An 18,181-nucleotide genomic window follows, 5' to 3' on the forward strand; every position below is an offset into this window, starting at 1 on the left:
TCTTGCTTTATGAGAGGGCACTCCTTGATGAAGTGTCATGGTTTGCCACATTTATGATAGAGGTCATAATTTTTTGGCTTGCTAGAACTTCCCCTTTTTGGAATGCCTCCATTCCTACGAACCATCTTCTAGAATCTTCTTGTCAAGTAAGCCAGATCACCATCCTTACCACTTGAATCATTGTTGTCTGTCTTGAGGACCAGGGTCTTCTCCCTTTTGGGTTCTCTTCTTTCATTGTCCTTCTTCTTCATTTCATATGTTTTCAGATTGCCAACAAGCTCATCTATGGTCAGTGTCTGCAAGTCCTTCGCCTCTGTAATGGCATTCACTTTACTTTCCCAAGAACTGGGCAGTACACTAAGGATTTTCCTGACAAGCTTGTTTCTTAGAATGGTTTCACCAAGAGAGTGAAGCTCATTAATGATGGAGGTGAAGCGAGTATGCATATCTTGGATGGATTCATCATCTTTCATCCTGAAGAGCTATTGATAGAATATAAGGGTCCACCAAACTCTATAGAAAATCACGTTCTCTATCAGTTCCACTAGAACACACGCACATTGTAGTAAGTAAATGACAAGAGAATTTTTACATGAAAAATTCTCAGCTCAACCGGATTAAAAACCACGACCTACCCTTGTAGGAGTTTAACTTCACTACTGAGCAACTTTTAGATTACAACCTCTGCAACCTAGGAATTAATCTCTTAATCCCTCACTAACTTGTAATACTCTATTACAAGCCACTTTGTAATAACTCTATTACAAAAACTTTACAACTCGACTAACTCTAGCCAAGACTCAAACATAAAAGTTTAAGGTTTACAAAGGATTTCCTACAGAATACTTCTAAACAAGCTAAGTAGGAATTACAATTGAAGAACTATTACAAATTACAACTCAATTAAGGACATACAATGACTTGTTGTGGGGAACTGGTCAGTAGTAGTGTTGTTCTTTGTTCTTGATGCACTTGAGAATTGATTGCTTGATGATCAATGACCGTGTGAGAGCTTGAATGAATTCTCTAAGTGAATAACTGATTTGGTTTACCTTCTTTGATGTTAATAATGCATTTGTGACATCACTACTATGATATAAGCAAGGTAGGTAAAAGACATTCCCTATAAAGTTGACTGTTATACTGTTTCTGCACTGTAGCATATGGAAGCAGCAGCTTTATAGCTGGGGTAGTTGACTTGTGCAGTTTTCTCAGGAAACGGTAGTTATTTGTTCCCTTTGTTGTTCCTTTGACTCTGACGAGTTGAGCCATATCCCAAGCTGGAACCTTTTGATCTTAAGGTCTTGAGAATGTGTAACAGGTTGATTATCTGGTTCTTGACAGTAAGTTTGTTAGATCATCAAAACATAACAGAGATATACATATAGGCTATCAATTTCTCCCTTTTTTAATGATGACAAACTTATATTTCAAGTTCCCCCTAAGAACCAGCATTTCCTGAATTCCCTCTGAATCTGTTTCCCATTATGTCTCCCCCCGGAATTATTTATGGAATAAAAGAAATAGAAAAAGGGGAAGCTTAAAGTAAATAATTAAGAAGAAATTTTCATTATAAAAAGTACTAATAAAAGATTCATTACAAACTCTTGCGGTCACTTATATTTAGTAAAGGATTTTATTTTTAAGCCTATCTTTGTTGAATACGTTTTTTCGTATAAAATAGAGATTTTTTCTACGATTGATAGAATATATGTTTTTTTCTTTGATTAAAGATTGTCCAAAGAGAACTAAGAGACAAATGTTATACTAACAAACAAGCTTTAGCCAAGCATCATATAAATCAAATTCTGGTCAGAAAAAGGACTATTTACCATAATAATATAAAATAACAGTTTCTCTATCCTAACAAGGTAAAGGTAAGGTTTATGTACACATTACTCTTCCCAGACCCCACGGTGTGGGATAGTACTAGTATGTTATTATTGTACTCCGCACATCCCCAAATCAGAGCATCGTCTTTACCTAACCTTTAAGAAGTATAAAAAGGAAGAATTAACCTCAATAGCCGTCCACCTAATTTTTTAAACTAAAAATAACCGTTTGATATATAATATATGTAAAATTCATAAAATATGTATAACTGTATATAATCAATGTATAATATATGTATACCTGCTAAACAAAATATAAAGTGAATCTCGCAGGCTATTTGGGTAAAAATCCCTATAAAAAGACAAGTTAGAACCAAATTCTGTCCTATTATAACAATCAAATCAAAATCACAACCTAATCGCTTTGTCATACTATATTCCTCGACATATTTTAAGTTGGAAAAACATACTCATACCCACGGCACCTTCTCCTGGCACTATTCCCAGCATTGTATTTTGTTTTTTTGGTTATCATTCGTTATTTATTATTTCGTCCGTTTCAATTTAGATTATGTAATTTCCTTTTTAGTTTGTTCCAAAATGACACATTTCTAAATTTGAAAATAATTCAACTTTAAACTCTTTATTTTACCCATTGAGAAGCTTTTATAACCACACAAATATCATGACCCCACAAAGCTTTTACTCCTTAAGCTTTTAAGATCACAAGTTTCAAAAGTTTTTTTTTTTTCTTAAACTCCGTGTCGAGTCAAACTACCCCATCTAAATTGAAACGGAGAGAGTATCTACTTTAAGATCCTATTAATTAATTTGGATTCGCATTAGAAATTTTTTATTTGTGGGCTAAATTGTTTCCCGTTAAAATGATTTCATTTTGAGAATTCAAATCCAATAATCGTTGATTAAGAATGAAAATGTATTTACCGCTCCACTACGGTCTTTAGGACTTGGGAATCCCATATTTAGGGAAAAAGTGATTAAGTTTTATTAGACTTAAATTTTAGTAAAAATAGCACGGACTAGCCAGTTTTCGGACTGGTAATCGAAAAATAACCAAACATTTGCAAAGTCATTAAAAATAGCCATTGTTTTGCTGAAACACGAAAAGTTCCAACATAATATGTTGGATTATAGAGCTCATGCGTATAAACTTCCAGCATATTATGAAATTCCAGCTGGAATCTCATATGTAAAAAATTCGAACTCCATCATATTATACTGCGATTTTTCGGATTTTAAGGGTATTTTTGTTCAAATTTTATCTTTACATGAAAAAAGATAAAATTTCGATTACTTTTGAAATTGTGATTATTTTTCAATTACCAGTTATAAATCTGTCTATTTTTTATGTTTTCACTAAATTTTACATAAACAAGTACTTCGAGAAGTTTCGTAAGTAAATTTTTATATTTAGCTTTAATAAATAAGTAATTCAAGTATAATAAGTATAGTATACTTATTATACTTCTCAAGCCTCTTTGTCATCACTCTTAATCAATGACACGTGGCAGAGTTCCAATGGACGCTCATTAGTTTATATTGCCAGTAATATAAACAAAGATTTATGACTCGTAAACCATACCTAGAATAGACGAATGTCAACAAATAATTATACTAAATCATAACTACTTATAATTGGAATTAATTGGCAAGTCGGTAGCACGTCCCTTGACACATCTTTCCTTTTTTATTTCTTCTTTTGACAACACAAATTTGTCAACTTAACAGCTATGGCACGCCGGTTCCTAACCCAATCCAGAAACATGTATGATGTAAACAATTACGTACCTATATTATTGATCTATCTTTTTTTGTTAAACAGATATTTGATGTTTTAAAGCGAAAGAGATGTCAAAAGAATATGCTTTTTATTTGAAACAAAAACATCTATTGACAATGAGGTCCAGGAGGCCCTAAAGCGATAGTGCAATAAAATAAGAAAGAACTTTTTAAAAAAAATCAAAAATTCATTTATTACTTTCTTTTAGAATCTATTCTAGTTTGTATAGTCACTCTAAAAAATAATAGCCAGTAAAATATATATATATTTTGTATATATAATATGCAATATACAAAAGTGGGTTGCTATAGTGGTAAGCACCCTCCACTTCCAACCAAGAGGTTGTGATTTCGAGTCACCCCAAGAACAAGATGGGTAGTTCTTGGAGGGAGGGAGCTGAGGGTCTATCGGAAATAGTCTCTCCACCCCAGAGTAGGGGTAAGGTCTGCGTACACACACACACACACACACACATATATATATATATATATATATATATATATATATATATATATATATATATATATATATATATATATATATATATATATATATATATAACAAACATATGTAATTAATTTTGACCGACCAGCCAAATTTGTAACTTGCCTTCTGTGTTGCAACATTGGGGTTGTCCTAACACTTGCAATTAAATAAGATATTTAAAAGATATAATAAAATTTAAACAAATATTCTTATGATTCAAATTATTGAATCTTTCTCGATAGACCCTTTATCGAAATAGCAATTTGCAACTGCACACTGGAAGATATCAGTACCTTCTTTGGGAAATATTAGTCTTTTTTTGCTAGAAAATACTATAGTTGATAGTCATATAAAACGTACTGTAGTAAATATTAGCTCTTACAATTTAAAACAACTTTTCACTTTAATAAAAATGAAAATGTAATCACTTATTTATGCAATAGTTATTTAACACCTCACAATTCGTTTGGTCTTGCTCGTGTTTAGTAAAAGCGTAATAATGACAAAAAAGTACTTTCAAGTAATTGTAATCTAATTTGGTGGTGAGCACTTGGCTATTTGCCGTAGCAAGAGATCAGGACACAAACGAGATAATACAGCAGCTTTAGCAATAAATCCGACAATAATTCAGAATCATCTATAAAACTTTGACAAACTGAATATTATTAACAATTAAACAAAGTCTTGGTATTAAGCGAAAAAATAATTGGTATATGAACTTGTTGAAACTCTCCGAGCAATACAACATCGTTACATTTGTTTTTATATGTGAAACATTAATACTAACAGTTACAAAATCAGCATATTAAATCTTTGTTCAGACAATTGCATTAGCTGCACTAGCAATCCTTGGCCATAAATCAGCACACTCCTTTCCAATTGGACCAGTGATAGCAGAACCTGCAGCAGCCAAAAGCAGCTAATGAACAATACATACACTGAAATTTTTATGAAAACTAAACAGTTTAAATTCTTGATATACTGCTGAACATTGTCTCCGTGTGACCTATAAGTCACACGTTCGAGCCGTTTAAGCAACCACTAATGCTTGTATTAAGGAAGACTGTCACATCACACCCAAGAGTCCGGCCCTTCCAAAACTCTACTTCACAAGTTGAGGTAAGGTCTGTGTACACTACCCTCCCCATATCCCAGTTGTAGGATTACACTAGGTTTGTTATTGTTGTTATTACTGCTAAACAAAGACCTAAGCCGTGCCACTATGTAATGCTACTATCAAAATTTGAAACTGAAAAGTATATATCATATATGATATAACAAAACAAAATGCGTAGAAAATGTGATGAGATACCCCATTGCATAAAGTTTAATTGTATTTTCTTGACGAAGATTAAGCACATGACCTCACCTTTTCATTTCTCCCTTGGGATTCACAATAACACCAGCATTATCTGCAAAAACATACAAGTCATATGTTATGATCTCAGCAAAAGTAGCTGTTACCTTCAGAAACATTTCTGTGCTTGAGAAGTACAAAACACTACTAGAGCACATTCCATCCACCTTGCACACTTCAAGTATGTAAAATATATAACTAGCAGATATAGTTTAACATGCTACAAATCGATAACATATGTAGAGTCCAAATGGAGCAAATGGGACCTTAAATGGAATCAACACATCTGTAACGATGGACACTTCCATTTTCCAGGCATGTAACTGTATCAACCACAGTACAAGAAGGTTGTTACCTGACTAATATCTGGATATGTTTTAAGTCATACACCACAATAACAAGAAAATTTTGAAATAGATTTACATAAAGACTCTATATATGCTTAACATGCTACAACTCGATAACATATGTAGAGTCCAAATGGAGCAAATGTGAGCTTAAATGGAATCAACACATCTGTAACGATGGACACTTCCATTTCCCAGGCATGTAACTGTATCAACCACAGTATAAGAAGGTTGTTACCTGACTAATATCTGGAAATGTTTTAAGTCATACACCACAATAACAAGAAAATTTTGAAATAGATTTATGTAAAGACACTATATATGCTTAGCATGCTACAACTCGATAACATATGTAGAGTCCAAATGGAGCAAATGTGAGCTTAAATGAAATCAACACATCTGTAACAATGGACACTTCCATTTTCCAGGCATGTAACTGTATCAACCACTGTATAAGAAGGTTGTTACCTGACTAATATCTGGATATGTTTTAAGTCATACACCACAGTAAGAAGAAAATTTTGAAATCGGATTACATAAAGACACTATATAAGCTTAACATGATACAACTCAATAACACATGTAGAGCCCAAATGGAGCAAATGTGAGCTTACAAGGAATCAACACACCTGTAACGATGGACACTTCGATTTTCCAGGCATGTAACTGTATCAACCACAGTATAAGAGGTTGTTACCTGACTAATGCATGGATATGTTTAAGTTATACACCACAATAACAAGAAAATTTTGAAATCGATTTATGTAAAAACACTATATAATCTATTACAAAAGAAAATGAAACTAAAAAAAACTAAAGAAAACATTAGAGGCCAAGCCAACAATTTCTCCCTATACATATGCAGAATGGATAAAAGCGGTTACTTCATGTTGTGCACATATGTAGCAGAGGTGCTTGAATGGTATGAGCACATCTGTAACGATAGACAACATTAATTTCCCAGACTAGTAACTGTATTAACCACAAGATAAGATGTTAATACCTGACTAAGTCTGGTTCAAAATTTCCTGCTAGGTAACTTATAATAAAGGGGAAAACATCATATTGCAAAATGACTTGTTACTCTCCAAACAACAATTTTAACTGCCACTGTGACAATCCTAAGCTTCAAAATTATACAAACACGCCTTACTCAAGCGGATAAGGCTATCTTCATGCCTACAATCATCAGAATCAAGATAAATAAAGTCATGTGGTAATCTTCATGCCTAATTCACTTTAACAAAATCATATGTTCCAGATGTTAATTAAAGCTCTGCTATCTCTAAAAAGTGATTAATTTAAGGAGAGAATGTATCGAATCGCGAAAAGTGAGGTCCACCTGAGGAGATCCCACTCGATTAAATATCCAATTGTTCATTTTTGCTGGTTCAAGGATGCATCACATCATCCTGCATACATCTCCTATTCAGCAATAGGCCATATATGCATCAAGACAACCCCTAAGCCAGAAAATACAAACAATAACCCTTACAAGGAAACCAGTAAGTCTTTGGTGACGAAAAGGGTGTTAAATCACGGCCTCTTTCAAAACAATCCAGATGACAATCTTAAAATGGATATATAAAACCCGTGACAGCAAACCAGGACAGGAATGATAAATTAATGACATGTAAGTTTCCCAAACTTGACAGGGAGAGTAAACGAGGTTACCATCCGAGGTAGGGGAAGATTGGTTATACTCTAGCTGGTCATGGGAAGTGCAGAGAAACTTGAGTCCAATTCTCAACACTACATTACCAGCAAAGCAACCCAAAAAATGAGAGAAAAACGCAATGGAGACCCAAAAGTGATAGAAATGGAACAGGAACTGTGTCAGTCTTGACAGAGCAAGGTCCAAAAAGACTAAAAACCTACTCATCTCAAGACCGACTCTCATCTATTAGATGGACAAAAATTCTTATTACACATGCACAAGAAAAAATTGGATGCTGATACTGCTAAACCACACATTGGTACATCACTTCTATAAAAAGAAGAAAGATTACCAACTTCCCAAACCATATTACAGGATCATTCCACTAACTATAGACTGACTAGAGTGTGCAAAATTAAGCATTCATCCGATACTGCTTAAAAACTGTTGAAGCGGTGTGCACACATATATTTTCGTATGTATGTATATATGTATGCCTGCATATCTATACTAACAATGAAGTCCCAACAACCAAGAGCAACTTGTTAGTTCATGTCCACAGAACATCAATTTGGTCTTCAATCAGGGTCAATCTTTTCAAATTTTAACATTTTATAATATAACATATCACCAATTTACTTCAAACTAATATAAAATCAAATGATGCTGAATTCGAGCAATACCCAATGGCCATTTAAGAACAATAACTAACTACTATGAACAATGGGCCCATCCATCTACACTTGTCCACTTAATACGCCAACTAGGAACTAAAACATAGTTAACTCAAATTCATTACTAGTATATGGTAAACACAAACAAGCAAAGAAAGAATAACTACCCGATACACTCAAATCGAATAACACAACCAAAGTGCAAAACAACAGCACAAACGTCAAAGTTAGCAAAAGCAAAAATTTACCTTCAAAGTACATGAAAACACCATCCTTTCGTCGCCAAGGTTTGCGCTGTCTAACAATAACAGCAGGCATAACTTTCTTCCTTAAATCAGGCTTCCCTTTCTTTACAGTAGCCATCACCATATCAACTACACAAGCTGGGGGCAACCTATTCAACCTACCCTTTATACCCTTTACTGAGATTATGTAAAGGTTCCTAGCTCCAGTGTTATCGGCACAATTGACTGTAGCCGCCACCGGTAAACCCAGTGACATACGAAATTTGTTCCCGGCGGAACCTCCGCGTCCTGTACATTATTTTGCCAAAAAATCAATTTAAAAATTAAGGGGCTTTGATAATTGAGTAGGATCTACTGATTTTGGGAGAAATAGGAGAAGTAGACTTGCCTCGCTTTGGCATTGTGGTCTTGAAGTGTGGTGATTTAGGGTTTTGCTATGGTTTTATAGAAATGGAAGTTTAGGGTTTTTTGGTTCGAATAGGAGATGATTGAAATGACATTTTTCTCCTTCTAGTTTTTTAGGGCGCCGTCAGGGTTTTAGTATGAAGATTCTTGGGCTGGGAAATTTTGGGGTGAAATTCAAAAATAGTTTTATAAGTGATAATTAAAAAATAGTTACAGTTTTAAAAATAATTAAAATTTAGCTACTTTTTATGTAAAGATAAATTTGAACAAAAATACTGTTTAAAATATATAAAATATTCTAGCATAATATACTGGACTTCTATCATAATATATTGGAGTTCCAACATAATATACTAGTCTAGACTCCAGCATAATATGCTAGAAGTTCATACATAGGTGTTACAATGTCCAGTATATTGTGCTGGAACTTTCCGTATTACAGCAAATAGTGATTATTTTTCAATGACTTTGTAAATGCTCACTATTTTTCAATTACTAGTCCAAAAACTATACATGTTAATCGGGTCGGGCTGATCCGTTTACAATCCGATTCAGCCCGGGTCAGCCCGGTACTGTAGCGTGTGGGGGCGGGCTGGGACGGGTTGGGCGGGGAGCGGGTTTCAAACGAATAATTTTTTGATACCGGTGCACTTAAACCTGCTAAGCCCGATAACCCGTTAACGTGTTTTTAACGGGCTACAGCCCCGTTCAGCCCGATTTTTAATGGATTTTTTTTTTATTAAATTTTTTTTTTTTACCGTTGCCAACGGTCAAATTCAAATATGACCGTTGGCCAGCGGCCCTTTTTTGCAAAAATAGTCATTTCAGCCTACCCCTTAAGAAATAGCCCCCACACCCCTAGTATTAGAAAAATTACAATTTTAACCTTTTGAAAACTATAAACTATAAATAGCCCCCCTTCTTCTTCATTTTTTCTCACAATTCACTCTCTTACTACTCTAATTCTCTCTTGATATTATTGATTATTGTTCTTAAATTCTCAATTACTTATTATTTCAAGTTTCATCAAATATTTAGTTTAGCCATTACAAAATTATTATTATCAAATATCAAGTATTCAAGTGAAATGTGGTATCAACTATCAAGTATCGATCTATCAATTGAAGTTTGATTTTTTATATCAAATTTAGTGCGGCATCCGGAATCCCGGTATACTCGTTCTATATCTTTCTCTTCTTTGGTGTACATTTATTTTATTATTTAGAATTATTAATTTAATTTACATAGTGGATATATTTAGAGCAGTCAAAAAAACGTGCACTAGTAGAGGTGGTAGTAAGAAAACTTTCAAAAGCTCAAGAGGTGGTGCTTGTTCTTCTAGTAGCTTTACACATATTTCTGAAAAGTTCACTTGAAAATTTAAATGTAGATTATGAGGGACATTAAGAAAATTATAGTACAGATGATGATTTAGATGATGATTTAGATGATATTCCATCACCTCATAATCTTGAAACACCACCAACTACACCTGGTAATGCTAGTCAAACTCAAAATATTAGGGGTGAAAGTCGTGGTAATACAAGTAGGCCTCCCCTCCCTATTAAGAAGAATCGAAGATTAAGAAGTAAGTGTTGGAATTTTTTTGACATACTAGAAGAAGATAAAAATTATGTAAGATGTAGAATTTGTAAGGATATTTATAAACATGAGACCGGTAAGGGAGGGGAAACGGGTCAATTTCGTAGGCACATGGTAGATAATCACCCTCTTGATTGGGGAGTAGATGAGGAAGATGGGCAACAAAAACTTAACCCGGGTACTAGAGGGTTAATGGGTAAATACGATATTAAGAAAGATCGGGAAGAATTAACTAAAATAATTATTTTAGGTTATTTACCTTTTAGTTTTGCTACTTCACCATATCTTGTTACTTATATTCAAAGAATTTATAACCCTTTGTTTAAAGGTATTCCTAGAAGTACTTGTAGAGCTGATATATTTAGGCTTTTTGGACAATATCAGACATATATACGTTATTTGTTCGCCAGTCTTTCTTATAGAATTTCTCTTACTTCTGATATTAGTCGTGCTGTAAATGGTAATGATTATTTGACTGTTACATGCCATTGGATAGATGATAATTTTTGTATGCAAAAATATATTATTGCTTTTAAATATGATGAATATCAAAGTCATAGTGGTGCATTTATAAGTAACACTATCCATGAAGTTGCTATACTTTATAATCTTGCAGAAAAAGTTTTATGTGTGTCATTTGATAATACTTCTAACAACAATGCTGCTATTACAATATTAAAATTGCATCTACACCCACCATTTCCTGAAATATTTCATATTAGATGTGCATGTTATATTTATAATTTGATTGTGAAGAGTGGCCTTGAATTATATAGAGATGATATCACTTTAGTTAGAAGAGTTGTTGGGGTAACTCAAGAAAATAATAAAAGAACTATATTAAATGCATTTAAAGAAAAATGTGTACACTATGGACTAAAACCAAGACTCATGCCTAAAGAAATAGTTACTGGGTGGAATTATACTTATTTATTCTTAAAATGTTATTATAAATATAGAATGCCTATAACTGAAGTTGTTAATTCTCATTGTACCGATCCTAGCCGTTTGTTAACATCTAGAACTTGGGATGTCATTGAAGATGCTGTAAAATTTTTATAAACATTTTATGTGGCTACATTTGAATTTTTTGGAGCTTATTATCCTACTATTGCAAATGGTTTAGTTCATATTGTTGAAATTTCTCTTTTACTAAATAATTTAAAGAAGAAAGAAGGATATAATTTTGTTGTTGAATCTATGCTAGATAAGTTTAAAAAATATTTTTACTCAATTCCCCCTATTTACCTAATTGGTGCTATTTTAAACCCTTATATCAAAATGACTACTTGTCGCCAATTAATCAGTGCTTTATATTCTTATATGGATATTGGACCAACTGAAACTCCTGACATTGACACTTGTATTTCTGATCTACACAAATATTTAAAAATATTATATAGTTATTATGCTAAGCACCCAACAAGGTGGGTTACTCTGATGGTAAGCACCCAGCACTTCCAACCAAGAGGTTGTGAGTTCGAGTCATCCCAAGAGCCAGGTGGGAGTTCTTGGAGGGAAGGATGCCGAGGGTTATTTGGAAACAACCTCTCTACCCCAGGGTAGGGGTAAGGTATGCGTACACACTACCCTCCCCAAACCCCATTAGTGGGATTATACTGGGTTGTTGTTATTGTATATAATTATTATGCTAACATTGTTGATGCTTCTTCTGCTGTAGATGCAAATATTCCTTCAAGTTCAGTTTCAACAGATGGGACCAGTGCTTTGGATGATAATGATAGTGTTGAAGATTATTTGATTTGGTCTATACTAGGAGAGCATCAACAAACCTGTAGCAGGAATATTGATGAACTTAAATTCTACTTGCAAAAGTAAGCAGAGTCCCGCACAAAGGAATTTCTACCACTGGGTTGGTGGAGGAGCAACTCAAATCAATTTCATGTTCTTTCGGCCATGGCTCGAGACGTGCTAAATATGCCGATTTCAACAGTCGCATCAGAGAGCGCATTTAGCCAAGCAAGACAGCAACTAGGAGATACCCGTCATTCATTGGGTGGCAACGCTTTTGAAATTCTAGTGTGCTTTAGAGATTGGATAAGATCAGAACGACAAAATCAAGGGCGTGACGAGGTTGATGAAGCGGAGGACCAACAAATTGGAGATATAATGGTTTATGGTTCTGATTCAACCAATGCCGGAAACCAAGAACCTCATGTTGACATGGATGAACTTATAAAAATAATGCAAAGCATGTGATGTACTATTTTTTTTAATTTTTATAATTATTGTAAACTTTTAATTTGCAAGTTCAAAAATAACAAAATCAAAAAAGAACTTGCAACTTAATTTGAAGTATTATATATTATTCAATAAAAATATCAAATGAAAGTCTTCAGAGCTTGATCCTTACATATTGCCTATTGGTCTTATTAAATAATTTTTTGTAGCCACTTACTTTCAAATTTTAATTTTAAAATTATAAAATTCAAATTTTAAATTTAAAACTTTAAACTTCAAAGTTTAATTTTAAGCCTTAAAAGTTTGCAAATACTTAAGTATCAATAACATTGAATAAGAAAAATAAAATTTACTTTAAAAAAAATAAAAAATCACGGCCCGGTCCAGCCCGCTAAGCCCGAACCCGGACGGACAAAAAAAAAAGTACAATCCGCTAACTCAGCCCGCTAACAGCCCGCAACGTTAAACGGACGGGCTGATTTTTTTTGTGTCTAGCCCGTCCCAGCCGGCCCGTTAAACACCCATACCAAAAACGGACTAGTCCGTGCTATTTTCACTAAATTTTGGACCTCTATTTGGGCTTATCATACAACTTAGAGGAACACACTTCCATCTTGTGTCGTGAATACGCCCGTGAATGAGGAAAAAGGAGATTTTTTGTTTGGCGTTTGGTTCAAAATTTTGAAAAGAGAATTTCGAAAAAACGAATTCAAGTTCTAGCAAAAACTGTGTGACTAAATACACAAATTGACATCGCGATATACCAAGTAAATATTAATAACCGTCTATTACTATTTTCGTGTGGAGAACGCATCAAATTGTTAAAATCAATGTTAATTTGCTTGGAATTGTGGCGAGATTAAACGGAAATGTTATCGTTGTTGTAGTGGTTCCTCCTGTAGCTAAAAAAATTATAAGAATGACAAAAGCGAGACACGACTATGAGAAGAAGAGTCTTGAGTAGAGGACACAAGCTCAAATCCTTTCTAGCTGTTTTGGCATGATCCAACAAAAAAAAATAATTAATTAGATTTGCTCGATACTTCTACCAAAACAAAAAAGAATCACAGTTTTAAACACACAGAAAAACATTCGTGCACGAACAAAGACAATATCTTCAATATTTCAAACAATAAGCAAGCGAAACTTCTTCTCACACGTGACATGGAAATTATTATTGGTAATCTGTGTTTAAAACTAGAAAATTATAGAAGCAAAGAAATGTTAATTAATAAACAAATAAAAAATAATTCCGAGCTCACATGTTGCTAGTGTGTCATTAACTAAGGTTTTGGATTAAATTCTCTCAGGATAAAACGGAATAACTATTTTTTGATAGCTGCATTACAAATCACAGAACTTCAGCGAACTCAATAAAACTACAAAAAATCTGTTAAATTGTGGCGGTTTATTTATAGGGGTTATACAAAAACCCCACTATGCATTTATTTTGTGGAGCTTGTGCCAATCCCCACAAAATAATTCTTTTTGTGGTAGCTTATTTGTGAGAGTTGTAGAAGACCCCCATTATATATATTATATTTGTGGTGCTTTTGTTCTAACCTTCACAAAATTATCTTATTGTGGGGTTTCTTTTGTGAAAGTTTTTGATAACCTCCACAAATACATTACTTTCAGCTATTTGAATATGAAATGAATTACTCTGAAATTTTGTGAGTTTGTTCTATATTTTCCATTGCGGCACAAAGGATGTTATTATTGGTAAAGTATTTACTTATCCGAACAAATTATTTTTTGGGTTGTGACCTAAAATATATTTAATTCTTTTTAATTTTAAATGAAAACAAGCGCGGCAATATTTCCCTCGTTTTTATTCCCTTTTCCTCCAAAATTTCCGTCTTTTGTTTTTTACTTTCACTCACTTTCCCCAAATACCATCAACCCTAATATAACCACCCTAAATGCTCAATAGGTGCGGCCAGATAAAATCCAAAAAAAGTCTGCTTTCAATTTCTTTCGTGATGGTTGCTTGATTAAGCTTGAAACCATCCACTGGTATGATCGTTGATTAGTGTTTTGAGTCGGGAAGTTCGAATGGGGGTTGCTTAATTAAGGATGGAAGTTGTAAGTTCCTTCCCCTCTAATTTCATTTGTTTCTAGTTTAGGGTTTTGATTCTCTTATAGCTTTGGTTAATGCTCTTAAAATAGGAGGTCGTACCTCGGGTCACCACTCCCTCAAAGCAAAATTAGGGCTCAATTTCATGCGAAGTCATCACTGAATTCTCAAGAACCTGAGTTTTCCATGTTGTATTTGAGTATAATATTTCAGTTTTCGAGACAAATTTTAATTTCAATATTCACTAACTTTAGTAGTGTATTTTGGTGGTTTGTGGTTGAACTTGTGATGGGTATTTAGGTTGAAGAATTTGAGGAAAAGAAAATTTTCCATGGAAAAGTCATAGCTATAATATTTATCTAAACTGGAAATCTTTTCCACTATAGTTTTGTAGTTTGCTTTATTAGGTTGAGTCATTAAAATAGTTGCTTCCAATTTAGTCTCTTTAAAAGCAAAACAGAGACCTATGCTTGGTAAGAAAAGTCCAGTAGCATCTGCAGTTGGCATGTGTTTGGTGGCATCTGCAGTATATAGGTGTATAGTGTGTGTGGGTGAATAACTTAACAGAGGAGCATTTGAAATTGTTTTGTAGCAATCAGTTGCTTCAGAAGCTCTGCTAAATTGGCAATTATCTCTAAGAATTGTAGTTGAAGTACGATAGAAGTACCATCAAATTGTTATGTTGTAGTTTTAGAAAACTAAATATGTTAATAGTAATTTGATGACCATGACATCTGTCTGTTTTGCATTCTTCTTCATGATGGTTATGTTGGAGTAGGTTTCTGTTATTCGATGAAAGTGGCACTTACTATAAGAAGCAAAAAAGAATAATATCAACTACTTGATGGTTATGTTGGAGTAGGTTTCTGTTATTTTCTTGCACACCCTTTCGTAAATGACAAGCTTGTGCATTATTTTTCATTAGATGTGCCTATAGTGTTTTTCAAATAGAAAACGAACATCTGATTGATAACTGATTGGTTGACATCTTGTAATGATTTGTTAGGCAGAATAGCAAAAACATGGCATCACTTCTTGTCTTGAAGTCCTATAGAAAGAAAGACATTTCTTTGGTGTTGCATTTATATTTTTAATAAGGTATTATGCTGCTTAATTACTATTTCCTTCGAGTAAGGTGATATGAATATCTCAGCTCAAAATAGCCTCCTTTTTTCCATCTCAGGAAGGAAGGCGCAAAATTTATTGGAGATGATCTATTGAGTGGTTAGTTCCTAACTGTTTTTTGGAAGATCTTTTGTGGGTTCCTTAATTCTGGAATAAGGGCATAAATGGTTAGAGATGGTACCTATTTATTTTACTTTAACAATTAAACTTATATGTAACTATTCCTTCTTGTTTAATTAAGTTATTTATACTTAAAGTTTTTTCATACCTAGATGGCTGAGACATGGATAAAGTCAGGACGAGGACAAATTTGTCTTGCTATGCATAAGAAATAAGATTGGATCATATGTGACTGAGGGGGCAAGAGAAATATTTGTAAGTTGCACTCCTTTCCCTTTATCTCTCCTAGAACTAGAATCATGATTTGTATCTTGGCATGTGTCTATAATGTTGGTAATATCATGGACGATACGTTGGCTATGTGAGATTCATTTTTCTACTTTTCCAGTTCTATAAGCATTGTGCTTTAGCATCTGAGGTTGTCTTAGCTCCCTTGATGGTTTAAGTGAACTGAAAAATCTTGTTCTTGTATTTACTTTCCTCAAAGGTCTTTGCTTGTTGCTACTCTCTGTGTAAAACTTGGAGAGAGAAAAAGATTATTTGTAATTTTATAACCAACATTCTTTAGTGTTTGAGGTTGACGTAGTAGAGCACCTTGATGACTCGTGTGAATTGAGAATTTTCTCATTACTAATACGCTGCATTTAACTAATTATTAGTTTATAGTTTACTAGTCCTATTTTGTTAGAGAAATGCTAGTGGTTTATAAGTTTCTCATCAAATATTTTTATTTCATTATTTCAGCTGGATGATGTTTACTTCACTTGTGGAATAAGAGGATCATCGGATGGCAGCAATGAAAATCACCAAGCAAATACATAGTGCTTTTTATATGTTTATAAATTTATAAATTGTAGAACCATTTTAGATTTGATAATGTTTAAGTTACATTCTGTTTAATAAATTTTTTAAGTTACCTTACATGAGTTTGTATTAGCTTAGTTTGATAAAGATTTGAACTTCTTATGCTTAGTATTATAGTTATTTGTAATGGAATTTTATTTGTGTTATAGGTTATCTAATAAAATTGTTTTTTCAATGCAATAATCCAGATTTTTTTTTAAAAATAATGAGATCATATTACGGGGGTAATCAAACCCCCACAAATAATTTTTTTAGAATATTGGGATCATATTGTGGAGGTTATAAATCGTCACTATTTGTCTTCAAAAACCGTCACAAATTCAAATTCAATTTGTGGTGGTCGTCGTAGGTTTTTTAAAAAGATGCCACAATATTGCTCGTGGCAATCATAACTGTGGCGTTTTTAAAAATCGCCATAATTCATTTTGTGGGAGTCAGAAACCGTCACAAATTATCAAAATAACTCCCACAAAATAAATATTTTCTTGTAGTATCATACGTGACACTTATGTTTATTTAGAAAACAATGCAACAATGTAGAATGGAGAGGAGAAATTTTCAGATTTTCCATATATGAAAAATGAGGCCAAACTTCTAAATTTATAGACAATAAAAGGGTGAGATGAAGAAGTGCAATTCAAAAAGCCCTTCCATTACTCATTTACGGTTAAAGCAAAAGAAAACTAAACAACTTCAACTCTCTACCAATCTCTAGGCAATGGAAGGAACTTGCACATATGAAAGAAGCGTCTCCACTCGGCCACAAGTTAAACAAATTGCAATGTTGGATTATATAATAGCAACCAAGGGCTATTTATCGTTTTCCTTTAACAGCACAAAGGGATGTCAAGCTGTAATCTGATTATCTTTATGCACAGAGTCGGATCCAAGATTTAAATTTAATGGGTTTAGTCTTTAAAATTTTTAATATTGAACCCATTATATGTTTAAAGTTATGTGTTCATACCTACTCGTTGTTGCGATTTTAGTAAAGTTTTACACATAAATTTATATTTCGCGTCAAAAGTTATGAGTTCAATTGAACCCGTCGGTATTGTGCTACATCCGCCTCTGTGTGTGCACAAGGAGATATTTTCAAGAATCATGTTTACGTCTATATAGAAGAAATGTGGAGAACACACAACAAACTTGATGACTGATATTTCTGAATCACATCAAATTAAATAGCACTCTACAATTAGCACGGCCGAATCTGAATTCTCTACCGTTGCCCCATTATTATTTTTTTAAAAAAGGAGAAGATGTCTAGCTTCAATATCACCATTTCATCTCCTTTTCTTATTTTAGCCATTGTTGCGACAGAATGCTGTCACCAGCAACCAAGAGCTTTATATCATGAGTAGTTATAAAGACTTTTGGAATTCAA

General features: G+C 33.4%; 1 protein-coding gene and 1 long non-coding RNA gene across 14 annotated transcripts; one reads left to right on the top strand and one right to left on the bottom strand.

Annotated features, from left to right (window-relative positions):
• Positions 1–4,809: 4,809 nt before the first annotated feature.
• On the bottom strand, positions 4,810–8,915 carry LOC104107391 (large ribosomal subunit protein uL14x/uL14z/uL14y-like). Of its 8 annotated transcripts, none has more exons than XR_011410943.1 (5): positions 8,788–8,915; positions 8,403–8,687; positions 6,453–6,520; positions 5,489–5,531; positions 4,810–5,019 (listed from the first exon to the last, which is right to left on the bottom strand). XR_011410943.1 is itself a non-coding variant. In XM_009616183.4 (5 exons), the coding sequence occupies exons 1-4, from the start codon at positions 8,798–8,800 to the stop codon at positions 5,528–5,530; spliced, it is 339 nt and encodes a 112-aa protein (XP_009614478.1). In that variant the 5' UTR covers positions 8,801–8,915; the 3' UTR covers positions 4,810–5,019; positions 5,489–5,527. The 8 variants fall into 8 exon arrangements, 4 of the variants coding, with proteins under 4 accessions (XP_009614478.1, XP_009614476.1, XP_009614474.1 ...); XR_011410944.1 differs by having other exon boundaries at positions 6,438–6,520; XR_011410945.1 differs by having other exon boundaries at positions 6,453–6,524.
• Positions 8,916–14,474: 5,559 nt separating this feature from the next.
• On the top strand, positions 14,475–16,940 carry LOC104107390 (uncharacterized). 6 transcript variants are annotated; one of them, XR_688794.4, is made up of 5 exons: positions 14,490–14,693; positions 15,692–15,783; positions 15,869–15,987; positions 16,083–16,185; positions 16,675–16,940. It is a non-coding gene; the product is annotated as an uncharacterized lncRNA (long non-coding RNA). The 6 variants fall into 6 exon arrangements; XR_001971469.3 differs by having other exon boundaries at positions 14,506–14,693; positions 15,869–15,977; XR_688796.4 differs by having other exon boundaries at positions 14,554–14,693; positions 15,869–15,909.
• The last annotated feature ends 1,241 nt before the right edge of the window (positions 16,941–18,181 follow it).

This window comes from Nicotiana tomentosiformis, chromosome 9, assembly GCF_000390325.3.
Source record: "Nicotiana tomentosiformis chromosome 9, ASM39032v3, whole genome shotgun sequence".
NCBI lineage: Eukaryota > Viridiplantae > Streptophyta > Magnoliopsida > Solanales > Solanaceae > Nicotiana > Nicotiana tomentosiformis.

Bases quoted from the DNA above. Each gene is read 5' to 3' on its own strand.
- LOC104107391 (XM_009616179.4), bottom strand. The intron at 5,532-8,402 runs GTAAATTTTTGC...ATGTTTTTGCAG, and splicing joins TGTTTTCATGTACTTTGAAG to ATAATGCTGGTGTTATTGTG. The intron at 5,020-5,488 runs GTGAGGTCATGT...TGGCTGCTGCAG, and splicing joins CCCAAGGGAGAAATGAAAAG to GTTCTGCTATCACTGGTCCA.